The sequence below is a fragment of the Oncorhynchus gorbuscha genome, linkage group LG05, assembly GCF_021184085.1.
Source record: "Oncorhynchus gorbuscha isolate QuinsamMale2020 ecotype Even-year linkage group LG05, OgorEven_v1.0, whole genome shotgun sequence".
In the NCBI taxonomy this organism is placed as follows: domain Eukaryota; kingdom Metazoa; phylum Chordata; class Actinopteri; order Salmoniformes; family Salmonidae; genus Oncorhynchus; species Oncorhynchus gorbuscha.
The window spans coordinates 46,718,076-46,735,623 of NC_060177.1; the positions used below are offsets into that span (position 1 = coordinate 46,718,076).

Here is a 17,548-nt window from a genome sequence, read left to right on the forward strand (position 1 = left end):
GGTCAGTTAGGACATCTACTTTGTGCATGACAAGTCATTTTTCCAACAGTTGTTTAACTTAGAATTCACTGTATCACAATTCCAGTGGGTCAGAAGTTTACATACACTCCGTTGACTGTGCCTTTAAACAGCTTGGAAAATTCCATTAAAATTATGTCATGGTTTAGAAGCTTTTGATAGGCTAACTGACATAATTTGAGTCAATTGGAGGTGTACCTGTGGATGTATTTTAAGGCCTACCTTAAACTCTTTGCTTGACATCATGGGAAAATCAAAATAAATCATGTGACTCAATTACAGTTGAAGCCGGAAGTTTACATACACCTTAGCCAAATACCTTTAAACTCAGTTTTTCACAGGATTAAAACCGCCATAAAATGCCATACTATGGTTTGTAACTGCACATGGGGACAAAGATAGTACTTTTTGGAGAAATGTCCTCTGGTCTGATGAAACAAAAATAGAACTGTTTGGTCATAATGACCATCATTATGTTTGTCAGGCTTTGTGAAAAACTGAGTTTAAAGGTATTTGGCTAAGGTGTATGTAAACTTCCGGCTTCAACTGTAATTGCTACAGGCAGATGGTCCATTAAAGGATTCTCAATGCAGATTTCCCTGTGTTTGAGCAAACTGCAGTCTTTTTGTGAGGTCCGGTGTGTCGGCTGAGGAACCTGTACAGGGAGAGCATCCAATTGTCTTGCAACGTCACTGCTCGAGATGAGAGTGGAGTACTTTTCCAGGCTCTTACAATCGTTTCACCCCATTAATGTCTTTCAAATGGAATACTCTCCACTGGATTTGAATCATTCAAGGATCATTCCCTCCTCAAAGGAAAAACATGTATACATTTGCACAAAGGTTATTCCGGATGTCTGATCTGTACACGAGATTTTCACAGCATCTTTTGTCTCACATCTCTGCATCAAGCTGCGTAACCAGCTGAATGAGCCAGAGTCATGGAACACAATTCTTGGTCATCATTGGATGTCCTTTGCTGTCCTTCATAAGACATTCAGACAATTTTTGTAATGAATAATTTAACACATTCGTAGTTGATGTGATAGGCCTGAAGCTTGAAGATGTTACTCTTTAAGCATGACCTTTTAATATTTGTTCTAGTAAACTGTTGCAGGTATTCAGCAATGCTTTAGTCTATAGAAAGGTAATATGTTCAACCCACAAAGGCTTACAAGGCTTAGACGAGATGGATCAGTTTTGGCATTGCTAAGTAAGGACTCTTTAAAGATGACCAGTATGGGGAGAGACAGAAACAGTTTGTCCGAGAGACATGGCAGCGATCCTTGGTACTCCATCAGACAAAAGACTAGAGTATCCGTTTAGTTTTCTAATTAAATGTTTGATTTGAGCGGTTCAGTTTCCTTAATCCTCGTTAATTACCTAATTAGAGTGACTCTGTTTAGGGAGCCAAGACAGCGCAGAGAAAATTATTTTTTGTTGTGATGTTTGTTCTCCTTCTCAAAAGGTACGCAAAAATAACGACAAGACCGAACAAGGAACCATTTGTTTCCCTTGGAGAATAGGGTTTAGGGAACTTGGCACCAAGTTCAGCAGGCTCTGGGGTCCTTTGCAATTGAGCAGAGAGGGACCAAGTCCTGAGGAAAGGAGATTCGTAGTGGACAGTACCCAGTGGGACCATGAGCGTGATGTGCTTCTGCACAATTAGTGAAATGACTTCTGCTGTCCAATATTTGGGGAAAATTTTGGAGAATATAAATGTGTGTATCTTTCTCTCAGTAACAAATAGGCTCAAGTGTGGACAGACGAAGGATTGCTTGGGGATTTGTGAGTCATTTGTCATTGAAGTGGAGAGGATATTCAGCCACTGTTGGAGGACAATGGAAGATGATAAAGAAGCATTTTTTATAATCCAAGTTCCATTGTCCTCCAAGAGTGGCTGAATATCCTCTCCAAGATTCTCCTCAAGATTCTTGCAACAGGTGTAGGTTTGTGTGTTTGATAAAACTACCGAATTGAATGTACAGACCATTTGTAACACAATGACTTCACCCCACATCAAACTCTTCTCATTTAACTGAAAAGTGTTGGTTGGGGAATATCAAAGCGAACCAAAAAAAAGAGCTAACCGAAATGTCAGTGAGAGCTGAACAGATTGCTAAAGCAGATTGGAATTTTATATGCAATTCTCCAGCTCATATGTGTAGATGGCTGCTCTTGAAATCCTCTGAAATGAGGAAATAAATACTGTATCTGGTTATTTGTCATATCATTATCCCATACATTATTTAAGGGGAATTTAAGAGAACACATTCCATTCTCCCCAATGTGGCTTTGTGTAATGCTTATTAATCTATATTAAGTTTTCTCTGGAAAATGATCTGAAGGCTGGCTTATGCTAGGAATGGTAATGTGAGGCTTCAGTGTGGTTTTTGTCACTGACTTGAAATATCAGTGGGGGTTATAATAGTCTAAATAGTAGTTTAATTTTTTCCCCGAAAATGATTTGGATTGAAGTTACGGGTGGATTCTGTGTCTGTATCTGTAGAATAGGTCCACTTACCGCACGACCTCTGTCTAAAAAAAACGACCTTAGGTCGTAGGGCACAGTAGGTCTGACATACAAAAATTGCTTAAGTTAACCCACAAAGACACCATATACACAGTATTCTCTAAGCAAGCAAAGAGTGTATTATTGAGACTCATAGGCCTACATACAGTAGCGCTTGGCTCCGTCCTCCAGGCCACCAAGTTTGCTGCAGTGATGAATAAAACAACAGGCTTGGTTTGTTATGTTCTGCTGAGTCGCAGGGTTTTAAAGGAACTAGCTGCTAGCAGACATCTAGGTTGCCACCGCTCCAGACACTCCCAGCTCAGCTCTGTCTCGGCCTGGGTGGGAGCTAGCTACTCCCCATCTCTGTAAGGTCAGACTGCTCTTGGACGGCCTACTCCCTGAAAGGCCTCCAGTGCTGATGGAGCACCCTGAGGAAGAGGTTGCCTGCCTGGGAGGAAATGGCTAGATCTTGTCTACATCAGGTCAGAAAATGACCGGAGTACACCAAGTGGCAGTGTCTAAGTAGGTTTTGAGGCATGGATTTTTAAAATCTCTTACTTTACCCATGTTTTATTGACATGGAGTGGGCACCCTCTACTTGGTTGTACGGAGGAATTGCTATTTGGGGTATGGGGTAACATACAAATACTACTAGAGGGATATGTTGACTACACTTTTGTAACCTAACCTTTGATTGTCATAGTGAGAGTTTGATATTAGCATAATCTTTCATTTAGACTGCATTGTGGTTATTATTACAGGCATTGTGCATCCTATCTGTGTACTGCTCTCTCTCTCTCCCATTCTCATGCTGTGTGACAACCCCCAGTGATGAGGGCCACGTTGTGTGTTAGCCTTCACAATTGGCTCAGCATTCCATTAGTGTCAAGCACCATAACACTCTGCACTAATTCCCTTCCCACACTCCACTCAGCCGGATGAGCGCGAAACATCTGGAATTATTGACATCGCCATTATCATTGGCGCTCATTAATGATGCTTTCTACACACACTGACCTCTGGAAAGGTGTTAATGGCTATTCAAATAGAGATATTAATTACAGAGTTATGGGTTTTCAACTGACTTCAAGCCCAGTGATTCTAACCCAGCTGACACATTTGGTTCCTTGGAAGTTGTGGGAACGTACATTTTTGGTTTCCCATTGGTTCTTGGAACGAAGCCATAAGTTCCCTGTCTGAGAATGGAATTAAAAATGTTCTGGGCTTGAAAGTTTTCCTGGGAGTTATTGTTAAGACTCTGAGAACAGAAATGATAGGTTATTTAAGGTAATCAAATAACTTTCTGAGAGCATGTTTTAGTAACACTGCTAGCTTAGGTTAACTGTGTTCAACTCCAAGCACAGATAGGACACATGGAAATTCATTTGCTTAGGCATTAATCATGCAAACACATTTTGTTATTTTTTTTATTGTAGCACAGCCTCAATGAGACTATGATCTTCTGCCTCTCTATGCGTGGAATTAGTCCACTGCGCCACCAGGATGGAGATAGCATGTCATGTTTTTTAAACTTATACAAAGCTGTTAATTTTAGTCTAGTCAAACAGACCCCATTTCAAAGGAAACAAGCACTCATTAAGATCAGGTGTGGCCAATTAGTGGATGTGGCCAACACACCTGAACACACTTAACAAGATAGAGGGATAGAGAGAGTTTTGTTGATGCTGAGAATGGAATGTATATGTTTTGTAACCTGTGGAATATATGATGCTGAAGGACTGAAATTCCCACAGAACAACGTTGTTTCTTAAAGTTCTCTAAACAATTTGAGAAAATTACTTTAACGTTTTCTACAGGTTATGCTGAAGTACTGAAATTCCAACCTAAGAAACATATGGTTCTCAGACCGTTATGTGCCAGCTGGGTATCCTGCACCCTTCCCAGTACTTTTCATTTTATTTAATCTTTATTTAAGATTTGGGAAGGTTGTATGCAAAACAACCACAGGACAACCACATGGTTCTCAAAATGTTTTGTGCTAGCTTAAGTTATATATGAACTTTGAGCCTACTGTGCTGTTTTAGGCAGATTTCAAACAAACACCCCAACACCATCTGAAATGGCATGAAAGCGGTGTGTGTATATGTGTGTGCGTGTCCACATTCGTGTGTGTGTGTGTGTGTGTGGCAAGGGGTACACTCCACATGACGCCTGTACCCACTCATATTGTAAAAATCCAGCAAAACCCCAAGCATCTGTGTCTTGAGTGATGCTTTGATTGATGTGACATTATCTGTCATTTATTTATTTGATTTGTTGACATGTGAAATTGTAAATTGATAGTGTCGTTTTGAGACTGATTATGTTGATTTATTGTTCCCAAGGGCACATTGAAAATGAGACCCTGGTCCCAATGGGTTTCCCCTGGTTAAATAAAGGTTAAATATTAAAGGAACCCAATCTAATGGGGAACTCGCCTTCCCAGGCCCCATACGTCTGAGGCATCCAGCAGCCCCATTTAAGCCCACTTTTATTAAATGTCAGGAAGAAGGTGTCCCCACAGCCAGGGAAGGTGAGGAACAGCCATGGAGAGGCATTAGATTGGCTCAGCAAAGCCAGGGAGCTGGCTGGCAGCTTCACTGCCGCGTTAATGATGAAGCCATTTATTTCCATGATAATAATGAAAGTGTGTATTCAGCCAGCAGGAGAAGGGAAAATGGCACATGTGGATTTCACACTACAAACCATGTCCTCGGGATCATTTCAATTTTACACAAAGGCGGTAATAGATTTCGCAGAAGCAGATTGCTGATACCCACGTACACGTGGATATTTTTGTCACTTAGTCCTACCGTAAGATTTAGTCTCCTTCCTGCTGTATGAGAATTGACATGCCTTCTCCTTAGTCTATTTCAGGAACACATAGTTCCCTACTGACAGTGGCTGCTGTGAACTCACTCACCACTGCCCACACACCATTATATTCCTGCTAGCACAGAGTCACACATAGTGGAGCTCTGTGACAAGCTCTGTGACTCTGCCTGCCTGGTGCAGGGGTGGACACCTAGCCAGTCTCATCAGAGGTAGAAATTGAAGAGGGCTCTGTGTTTGTATGCGGCGGAGCAGTGATGATGAGAGGTGGCTGGGGCCCACCAATGAGACGTGGAGTTATTACTGTGCGTGGCCACGGCTGCCATACGGCATGATAAACATGGCGGTGTGTTGCCATTTTCTATCACATTCTATCAGACGATTACTGCTCTCCCCTGGGCCTTCCGGAGCCAATTAATCGCCCTTGTCTCCCAGGTGTCAGCTGCCACGTCCTTCTTCCAGACAAGGCATGGGCCGTAAATCTGACCGCCTTCACATGTGCACTCACAGGCCTCCCTAAACACCACCCCTCCATCCACTCCCCCCGGCAAAAGCATACTAATTCATCCTCATCATCACCCACGGCGTCTCAATCTTGCTTTCATCATAACAGATCATCATCATGATCCTTCAATTGCTATCAAGGTGGGCGGTTCCATCCCCTCTGTCACTGTTGTCATTGTCATCAACGTGGAAAGGCTCTTCCATTATCATCATTATAGCCAGAACCGCCATGGGGCTGCTCCGTCACAATCAGCCCATACTAGGCTGTGGAGACCAGTGTTAGGGAGTAGTATTCTTCTGTATCTTAGTGGGGTATTGCAAGTTGGGTTCAGAGAGAGAAAGAGAGATTGATTCAGTATACAGGTATAGCCTATAAAGGAATGATGTGCAATTAGAGCTAATAACTCTCCTTCTTCTCTGCCACCACTTAAATAACCTTCTGAATCCTGCCTCTGCTTGGACAGCCTGAGAGACGTGTCTTTTCCTATCCAACTGCACAGCTGCCCTGGTAGTCATCTTCTAACTGGTCTGGACACTACAAGGCTGACAAGTCTGTTTCCAAGTCTAACCCTGTCAGGAGAGAACGAGCTTCCTTCACACTCCCTCAATTCTTATTGTAAGGGAAGTCATTCCCGTCCAGACAATTGCTCATTAATGCTAAATGATTTAGTCTAAACACACAGGCTAATTATGCGAGCTCTATTGACGTTGCGAAATAATAGTGCTGGAAATTGGAAAAAAGCCTCTATTCTGTTGGGTGATTTGCTGTAGTTAAAAGGGAACTCATGTTGATTCTCTCCGTGTGTATTTAACAATGTGTGCTTTTCATTCAACCGAATAAAGGCCAAACGATAAGTGTCGTTTCATAAAAGGGAAGTCAGCAGGAACCTCCTACTGGAGACGTTATAGGACTAACTGACAAACTGGATATTCTTCAGGAAACCATAGTAAACAACAGCAGCAATATCAGATGCATGTTTAAAGCACCCGGGAGTCAATAGCATTTCCCAAATGAATGTATTCTGCCTCCAATCCAAATAGCTGTTGTGGAAATAGCAATGATCGCATATTGTGCATTTGATCCCTGTTGCCCTTGGAGCATCGGTATAAAGCTAGATGCAATGCCTTTATCGTCTCCTCTGATATATGTTGTGACGTTTGCTTTTTCCTCACAATCCAGTTGTCCAAGAGCTGGAGGAGGCATGCTGGAGAAGAGTTTAGAGCAGGAGGAAGGTTGCTTGTAAATCAGCACGCAGTGCTGCCATCCACATCATACCAGTGCAGTCCGCCAGGCCTGCGTCCACACACACACACACACACACACACACACACACACACACACACACACACACACACACACACACACACACACACACACACACACACACACACACACACACACACACACACACACACACACACACACACACACACAAAATTATAATCTTCACTTTTTCTCCACTAGTGAGAGAGAGCTTGGAGACATTAATCAATGTGACAATGGCCATAATGTGCACAGTGGGGCCTTGACCTTCTGCTGTCTTTTGCTATGTGCTATGTGTGAGTTTGCAGCTGCTGGCAGGTGCCAGTGTGCACAGACTAGTATGGTCTACCATCCCTTGATAAAGTATCTGGTCACAGCTCTGAGATCAGATGTAGAATCACTCATTATTTCCCAGCTAGGGAACATTAGGAGACAAATGAAGAGAGAGATAGCAAATATCATCATTTAACATGCTCAGTGATTTAAGTTGTGATTGAAGGTCAGTAGAAAGTAAACCAGTTGTTATTATTTATTCATTTTAAATTCAGTGGATTCCAATGCCGACCTTCAAAAGCACATTTGTATGTTTTTGAGACTCTGTCCGTTGATTACTCATACTATTTTGATGAATCATATTTGATGAATATATATGGATGAGCTCATTCCTAATTCGTGTTTCTATGGGTATAAAGGCTCGATGCACTTAATCATCATCAATGGATCATGAATCACTCACCGAAATGAAAACGAATCACAGGTGGAAAGGCCTTAAAATCAACCCCCACCAGTAATTTATTTCCATTAAGCTGTTTGAATTATTCTACCATTTAAATATCTGATGATTTCAGTTAAGGGAATAAAACAGAGCGAGGCGGCAACTTTAGAGGGACATTGAGGGAAAATATTGTCCCCCCCCTCTATAGCATTTCACACCGCCACGGGTGCGATATGCAGCTTTAAAGCGTGTTTTGAAGTCTCCACCTTGAGTTTTGTTTCTATGGCAACTCCATTCTGGGGCCAAGATAAAAGAGCTATTATTTTTTTGCGGAGGATTGGAGACAAAGTGAGTACGTTGCTGCTGGTTGGGAGGGAGATTTGTCTTGTCTTGACAGAGTTCTTGCAGGGCTTTGAAAGCATTGTCTTTACCAGGCGATTTCACAACCGACCACCAGCTCACATTTGACAGTATATTTAATAGTATATTTACCATACTACTGTACAACCAGTCAGACATAGCAGCCCCATCACAGAGGGCTCAATCACATCCTGTAAGGTATCGGCCTAGGCCCCACGCTCTCAAAGAGATAGGTAATTCTATTCTTTGATCTGTTTCAATCAGACCTCTTTGTGGGCTATGTTTCTTTCCATTCACCCTGAACCACATTTGAGTCGCATCAATAATGCAGCTTAATTAAATAGATGAAGGAATGCGTCTTTTATTTGACCATTTATTCATGTGGCACTGTTTTTGTCAATAAAGCTGGAATCATTCAAATAATTTACATGATGCGTTGGCAAACATTTGACTGACAAAAATATCAAACATAAACTAAATGGCTGATACACCGAAGCTGCTGGCTTCTAGCTACCGTTTTCAAACGAGTCAGACCTATAACTTTGTGTCAATATTTCCTCGCACAGCTGAGTTAGAGAGCCCTGGGACAACACTCACTCTAGCCCAATAAGCTCTCAGGAAATGGACAATCTGAACAGGTTAAAAGCCCAACTTCTAACACTGGAATAATCCAAAATGCCCCATAACAGGTATTTCATCAATTAACATATCTCACTATAATCAATAGTTCTGATTTAACATTTTACATAATTCATTTCAACATGATCTCATAACACTCAACAAATATTGGGAAAACATCCTTCAACATGGAGCATTATGATTACTGGGCACGTGAACCTGTTGGTTAACTACACTTCCGGTCAAAAGTTTTAGAACACCTACTCATTTAAGGGTTTTTCTTTATTTTTTACTATTTTCTACATTGTAGAATAATAGTGAAGACATCAAAACTATGAAATAACACATATGGAATCATGTAGTAACCCAAAAGGTGTTCAACAAATCAAAATATATTTTATATTTGAGATTCTTCAAATAGCCTCGTTGACAGCTTTGCACACTTTTGGCATTCTCTCAACTTCATGAGGTAGTCACCTGGAATGCATTTCAATTAGTAGGGTGTGCCTTGTGGAATTTCTTTCCTTCTTAATGCGTTTGAGCCAATTGGTTGTGTTGTGACAAGGTAGGGGGGTATACAGAAGACGGCCCTATTTGGTAAAAGACCAAGTCCATATTATGGCAAGAACAGCTCAAATAAGCAAACAGAAACACAAAGACACGAAGTTCAGTCAATACGGAACATTTCAAGAACTTTGAACGTTTCTTCCAAGTCCAGTCGCAAAAACCATCAAGCACTTTGATGAAACGGGCTCTCATGAGGACCACCACAGGAATGGAGGACACAGAGTTACCTCTGCTGCAGAGGATAAGTTCATTAGAGTTACCAGCCTCAGAAATTGCAGCTCAAATAAATGCTTCACAGAGTTCAAGTAACAGACACATCTCAACATCAACTGTTCAGAGGAGACTGAGTGAATCAGGCCTTCATGGTTGAATTGCTGCAAAGAAACCATTACTAAAGGACACCAATAATAAGAAGAGACTTGCTAGGGCCAAGAAACACGAGCAATGGACATTAGACCGGTGAAAATTTGTTATTTGTTCTGCAGCGAAATGCCATCCCATCTGGTTTGGGCCTAGTGGGACTGTCATTTGTTTTCAACAGGACAATGACCCAACACACGTCCAGGCTGTGTAAGGGCTATTTGACCAAGAAGGAGAATGATGGAATGCTGCATCAGATGACCTGGCCTCCACAATCACCTGACCTCAACCTAATTGAGATGGTTTGGGATGAGTTGGACCGCAGAGTGAAGGAAAAGCAGCCAACAAGTGCTCAGCGTATGTGGAAACTCCTTCAAGACTGTTGGAAAAGCATTCCAGGTGAAGCTGGTTGAGAAAATACCAAGAGTGTGCAAAGCTGTCATCAAGGCAAAGGGTGGCTATTTGAAGTATATAAAACATTTTTTGATTTGAGTAACACTTTTTCGATTATTTCATGATTCCATATGTGTTATTTCATAGTTTTGATATCTTCAATATTATTCTAGAATGTAGAAAATTGTAAAAATAAAGATGTGTCTAAAAGTTTGACCGGTAGTGTATGTGGACGTCACAGGCGTGTTCGTTCTCCAAACTAGTCCACAACTAGTCCACAAACATCATGCGGTTGTGAGTAGGCCTACAGGCTGGCGATACAATGTACCTTCAATTCTAAATAACCGAAGTTAAAGGTCCAATGCAGTCATTTTTATCTCAACATCAAATCATTTCTGGGTAACAATTAAGTGGGCTACCTTACTGTGACTTGTTGAAATAAAAATGGTAAAATGAAACAGAAATAGCTTCTTAGCTATTTCTCTAGCAATGATTTTGCTAGGACAGTCTGGGAGTGGTCTGAGTGGAAAAACTGAGCGAGAAGTATGCAATTGAGATTCTTCCAATGTACTTAAAATGACAAATTAACAATCTTAACCTGCGTGTGATTGGACAGGGCTAGCAGTAGGACGCTTGAAAATGTCTAACATGAACAAACATGATGAAACGTTTACGGGTACTCTCCAGTGCACATGGTCCCAAGGACTGACTTTATCGCTTGACGTGGTTCATAGCACAGGCTACTGCAATCCTCAGGATGTTACCTTGCTGTAATCTTTGTGAAGGTCTATGAAGAGGGTGACCAAAAATCACACTGACCCGCAATTGGCCCCAAAATGTGAGCTTAGCTCCGAATTGGTGAGTTTACTGTATGAATCACCAATCTGAATCATACACACAATCTATTTCTAAATTATGACTATTTGCAGGTCAGCAGAATGCATTTAGCATTGCTTCAGTGAGCAGGTTTAAACAAGTACTAGCTCATTTGCTGCAGGCAACAAGCAGAGAGGAAATGCAAGGCCAAAAGAAGAGATGCTGTCTCTATTTGGATTCCTGCAGGATGTAGGTGGAATGTTCCTGTATTGTATATACCCATTGACTGTGGCATACCTTACTTATTTCCCAGCAAATGGATTGTTGCTCGATTGATGTTTAGGCACACGTACAGAATAAGGCCCAAGAGACTTTCCTTAGACACGATGATCACTTATCATTCCCCCTCATTCTTTCTCTCTTTCTCGAAGGGGCCATCTTTGACGAGTCTGCCAGGAAGGATGACGAGGTGTTCCGCATGGCCGTGGCGGACCTCAACCTCAACTACGAGATCCTGGAGACGGAGAAGATCACCATCTCCGTGGAGTTTGTGGATGGGAACAACCCTTTCCAGGCAGTCCAGGAAGGTAAGGCCTTGCCCTGCCTTCGCCCTCACCATGCAGTCACCATAACCACCACCAGCAGTCTATCTCGCACTCAGCGAGGCCAGAGGAGTGGCCGACAGTCCGTTATCCCCCCCCCGACGACTCTGCATGGTTTTTCTGTGGATATGTTTCAGCCATCCATCTGAAAATACCTTATTTTTCAGACAGAAACCTTGATCAATGACACACTGAACTGAATAGCACTGTATTAGGTTTTGAAGGTGTTCCCCAGAAAATGAAGAAACGGTTTGGCTTTTGGAAATCTCTTTTACTGTTACAGTAGTTGCACCCTTCTGAAAATGGTGTCTGTTGGATTCCCACTGTACTTTACCAGTGATACTCTCGGTCACTGTTGATATGCCCTCTAGGATTGGGAAGATTGTCATTTTTTATTAAAAGGCTCGTCATTTTTGGTTGATATTCTTCCAATATTTCTGAAATGTGTTTCAATACTGCCATTACCTGAAACGCTGTTAACAATTAATTAAGCTGGTAACGTCGATGGCATTTGTCTCGGGAGATATCTGATAAAAATGCAGAGACGTGTGGCACAAAATATAAATGAACTCCTCTAGCATAATTCCATGATTTAATTAACTGATAATTGATAACAAAAAATACAATTCAGACCAAAACCTGTGTTCGACTGAACAGACCTCAACTAAAAGAGTCATATTTCCCTGGGTTTTAAATAGGTCCTTTCGGTTCCTTCTGACATCAAAGAACCCCTTATAACAAGCTCCTAGCATCATGTCATACTGTCGCTGGTACCTACTCTGCCCTTTTAGATCCCTAGCCTGGGAAATCTGAACACAAGGAGAAGTCTGGTTGGAACCTGTTTAGCTAATGGACACTGGTTATTTGTGGATGGTGGCAGATGTACAGTCTAGTGCAGTCTAAGAGCCTAATAGTTATTCCCACTGGTGCTTTTGTTAAGCCTCTCTGGAGCATCTATACCTGAGATGCTCTCTTGTCTTTGAAGTCTCATTGTGAGTAGTGCTATTACTGAATACATTACATGTGTTCTGGCTGAATGATGGTGGTGGGTCTGCTGGAAGCATTTTTTGTTACTTGTTTTGAAACACCTTTTAATCTGTTGCTCTTTGAACAACAACAATAAAATCCAATTTGCTTTTGTTAATTAAAAAGGGTTCTTAATTCATTCCTGAGTGATATAGTATTATAGTGATTGTATTTAGTGATATATGATCAGAACACACTTTTTTGGGGACGATGCATTGATGTGAAGAAAACATATTACAGGACTATGCTCGGTCTTAATTTAGAATAAATATTCTCCACCTCTGCTCATTCATAAACAAATACCTGTGCCCAGAAAAGAACACTGTTTCCCATGCTTGTTCAATGAATCATAAACAATTCATAAACATGAACCTGTGGAACGGTCGTTTAAGAAACTAACAGCTTACAGACTGTAGGCAATTAAGGTCACAGTTCTGAAAACTTAGGACACTAAAGAGGACTTTCTACTGACTCTGAAAAACACAAAAAGAAAGATGCCCAGGGTCCCTGCTCATCTGTGTGAACGTGCCTTAGGCATGCTGCAAGGAGGAATGAGGACTGCAGATGTGGCCAGGGCAATAAATTGCAATGTGTGTACTGTGAGATGCCTAAGACAGCGCTACAGGGAGACAGGACGGACAGCTGATCGTCCTCACAGTGGCAGACCACGTGTATCAACACATGCACAGGATCGGTACATCCGAACACCACACCTGCGGGACAGGTACAGGATGGTAACAACAACTGCCCGAGTTACACCAGGAATGCCAGAATCCCTCCATCAGTGCTCAGACTGTCCGCAGTAGGCTCGGTGGGTTTGTGTCCATAGGCCTATTGTAAGGCAGGCCCTCACCAGACATCACCGGCAACAACGTTGCCTATGGGCACAAACCCATCGTTGCTGGAACACACAGGACTGGCAAAAAGTGCTCTTCACTGACGAGTCGTTGTTTTGTCTCACCAGAAGTGATGGTCGGATTTGCGTTTATCGCCGAAGGAATGAGCGTTACACCGAGGCCTGTACTCTGTAGCGGTATTGATTTCGAGGTGGAGGGTCCATCATGGTCTGGGGCGGTGTGTCACAGCATTATCGGACTGAGCTTGTTGTCATCGCAGGAAATCTCAACACTGTGCATCCTCCCTCATGTGGTACCCTTCCTGCAGGCTCATCCTGACATGACCCTCCAGCATAACAATGTCACCAGCTATACTGCTCGTTCTGTGCATGATTTCCTGCTAGACAGGAATGTCAGTATTCTACCATGGCCAGCGAAGAGCCCGGATCTCAATCCCATTGAGCACGTCTGGGACCTGTTGGATCGGAGGGTGAGGGCTAGGGCCATTCCCCCCAGAAATGTCCGGGAACTTGGTGGAAGAGTGGGGTAACATCTCACAGTAAGAACTGGCAAATCTGGTGCAGGCCACGAGGAGGAGATGCACTGCAGTACTTAATGCAGCTGATGGCCACACCAGATACTGACTGTTGCTTTTGATTTTGACCCCCCTTTTTTCAAGGACACATTATCCCATTGCTGTTAGTCTCATGTCTGTGGAACTTGTTCAGTTTATGTCTCAGTTGTTGAGTCTTGTTATTTTCTTACAAATATTTACACATTTGCTGAAAATAAATGCAGTTGACAGTGAGGATGTTTCTTTTTTTGCTGAGTTTGTAATACATATAGTATATGCATACATCCATGTAAACATAGGCGCGTACACTACTTTGGTGAATCTGATACTATTTACACATAGGTCTTAGCATGGCTCTTAGCAGTGACTTACCGCTAATGCTCAGGACTTGCCTTTTTCACACCGGCAGAACTTGTTGCTAAACCATGGCATAACATTACGAAGGAGTGTTTATTCCAACCCTGGGACTTAGCCTCTCCCATCTGCCTTGGTTTACCCAGTGTCTCCACAACAATGCTCCCCGTACCTCTAACACGTCCTGTAATAGGCTTGGCGCTGGATTTGACTGGGATGGAAGAAAGGGAGCCCTGTCGCCTTGTTGTCATCTCAAACAGCAAAGACGGAACAAAGGCAACGAGACGCGCCAAGAAGCCTGTCCAGGTTTTCTCCATTCGGGAGGTGTTATGTCGTCACTGAGCATCTTTTTGTCTTACACACATGTGGACACACACACACACACAAACCCACACGCACACACATATACATACACACACTGTGTCGGTGTTGGGTTGCCAGACGACATCCAATATGGTGGGCTTTTTCACCGTTTGTGTGTGTGTGCGTGTGTGTGTGTGTGTGTGTGTGTGTGTGTGTGTGTGTGTGTGTGTGTGTGTGTGTGTGTGTGTGTGTGTGTGTGTGTGTGTGTGTGTGTGTGTGTGTGTGTGTGTAGTGAAAGCAGCTGGGAGTCTGCAAACTCAACAGGCCTGTTTGTATTTGTATTTATGATGGATGCCCATTAGCTGCTGCCAAGGTGTTTTTCTATATGTTTTTTTAATTATATTTGACTGCTTACATGAATTACTTCATGTGGAATAGAGTTCCATGTAGTCATGCCTCTATGTAGCACTGTGCGCCTCCCATAGTGTGTTGGGGACTGTAAAGAGACCTCTGGTGGCATGTCTTGTGGGGTATGCATGGGTGTCTGAGCTGTGTGCTAGTAGTTTAAACAGACAGCATGTCACTTCTCACAAATACAAGTAGTGAAGAAGTCAATCTATACTCTACTTTAAGCCAGGAGAGATTGACATGCATATTATTAATGTTAGCTCTCCATGTACATTTAAGGGCTAGCTGTTCTGCCCTGTCCTGGGCCATTTGTAATTTTCCTAAGTCCCTCTTTGTGGCACCTGACCACACGACTGGACAGCAGTCCAGGTACAAGCAACAAAACCAGGGGCTGTAGGACCTGCCTTGTTGATAGCATTGTTAAGAAGGCAGAGAAGCGCTTTATTATGGATAGATATGTCTCCATCTTAGCTACTGTTGCATCAATATATTTTGACCATGACAGTTTACAATCCAGGGTTACACCAAGCAGTTTAGTTTCCTCAACTTGCTCAATTTCCACATTATTCAATACAATATTTAGTTGGGGTTTAGGGTTTAGTGAAAGATTTTTCCCAAATGCTTAGCTTTTTTCTTTTTGAAATATTTAGGACTAACTTATTTCTTGCCACCCATTCTGAAATTGACTGCAGCTCTTTGTTAAGTGTCACAGTGATTTAACTTGTTGTGGTAGCGGACGTGTATAGTGTTGAGTCATCAGCATAGATAGACACACAGGCTTTACTCAGAGCCAGTGGCAGGTCATTAGTAAAGATGGAAAAAAGTAAGGGGCCTAGACAACTTCCATGGGAATGCCTGACTCTACCTGGATTAGGTTGGAGAGGTTTCCATTAAAGAACTCCCTCTGTGTTCTGTTAGACAGGTAACTCTCGATCCACAATATACCAGGGAATGTCAAGCCACAACACATATGTTTTTCCAGAAGCAAATGATGATCGATCATGTCAAAAGCTGCACTAAAGGCTAACAAAGCAGCTTTTTATTGTCAATTTCTCTCAGCCAATCGTCATTTGTGTAAGTGCTGTACACGTTGATTGCCCTTCCCTATAAGCATGCTGTAAATATTTTGTTCGTTTGTTACTGTGAAAAAGCATTGCATCTGATCAAACACAATTTTTTCCAAAAGTTTACTACGGCTGGTAACATACTGATTGGTTGGCTGTTTGAGCCAGTAAAGGGTGCTTTGCTATTCTTGGCAAGTGGAATGGCTTTTGCTTCCCTCCAGGCCTGAGTGCACACACTTTCCTGTAGGCTTAAATTGAAAATATGGCAAATAGGAGTGACAATATCATCCACTATCATCCTCTGTAATTTTCTATCCAAGTTGTCAGACCCAGGTGACTTGTCATTGTTGATAGACAACAATCCTTTTTTCAACTCTTCCAAAATCACTCCAAGGAATTCAAAATGACAATGCTTGTCTTTCATAATTTGCTCAGTTATGCAAGGATGTGTAGGTTCAGAATTAGTTGTTGGCATATCATGTCTACGTTTTCTAATCTTGCCAATGGAAAAAAAATCATTAAAGTAGTTGGCAATATCAGTGGGTTTTGTGTTGAATGAGCCATCTGATTCAATGAAGGATGGAGCCGAGTTCAAACAAAGTTAGCCTGACCACGGCAGGCTCCTAAACTCCAATCCCACCACGAACAAGGAATCTATAACGCTACGTATAAGCACACTTTGTTTTGTCCTCTAAAAGGGTATTCTTGTAGGCACTACCCATTACTGTTCACATTAATAAGGACAAACACACACTAGAGGACTTCTTTAAGCCAGATATGTATTATTATCTAGATTGCAGGGATGATTTGCCAGGATCGCACACAGGGATTTAAAGGCGATGTTCTCAACATCAACACCAGTCCTCTTTAAACCATCCCTGCTGCTGGAGCCCGAGCCTCCCGGAAACTTGTAGAGGTGTTCCTTCTCACCCATCTCTGTGTAGTACCGCTTCAGCTTTGGAAGGGTGTTTTTGGAGCATTTTGCATCTGGTTCTAAACTTCTATGGAGAGCGGGTGTGTGCTAAAGTAACCAGGCACGGCCTGTTCTCATTGCTTTACATGTGAAACACGGTTAATTGTGAAAGGTATAATGCTGCCACTTATGTTTAGACACTACGCTACATCTCATCATCTCCCGCCATAACCAGATGAATTAGTGAACAGGTAGATGTGCATGCATCCATGGCTCATATTGATTAAAGCAGTAAAGGGGACTGTAATTGGATAACAGCGCAAGGGGTGTTTGGAAGGGGAGCTTTTTGCTCACGAAGGCTGCTTGTGAGTTCTAGTCTTCTTGTCTTCTGCTCTCAGATGTAGCGATAAGTAACGATTCCCACTCCGTGTCTCCACAGTAACACACCAAGCTGACAGCACACGGCGCTGTGGCTGAGACTGAGGTGGATAGGGCTGAGCAAGGCAA

General features: G+C 42.4%; 1 protein-coding gene across 1 annotated transcript in view; it reads left to right on the forward strand.

Annotated features, from left to right (window-relative positions):
* Positions 1-17,548, forward strand: part of LOC124035978 (glutamate receptor ionotropic, delta-2-like) — a 676,707-nt gene that overhangs the window by 64,274 nt on the left and 594,885 nt on the right. Inside the window, 1 exon segment of the mRNA XM_046349997.1 lies at positions 11,393-11,548. Coding sequence (XP_046205953.1) covers positions 11,393-11,548 — 156 coding nt within the window.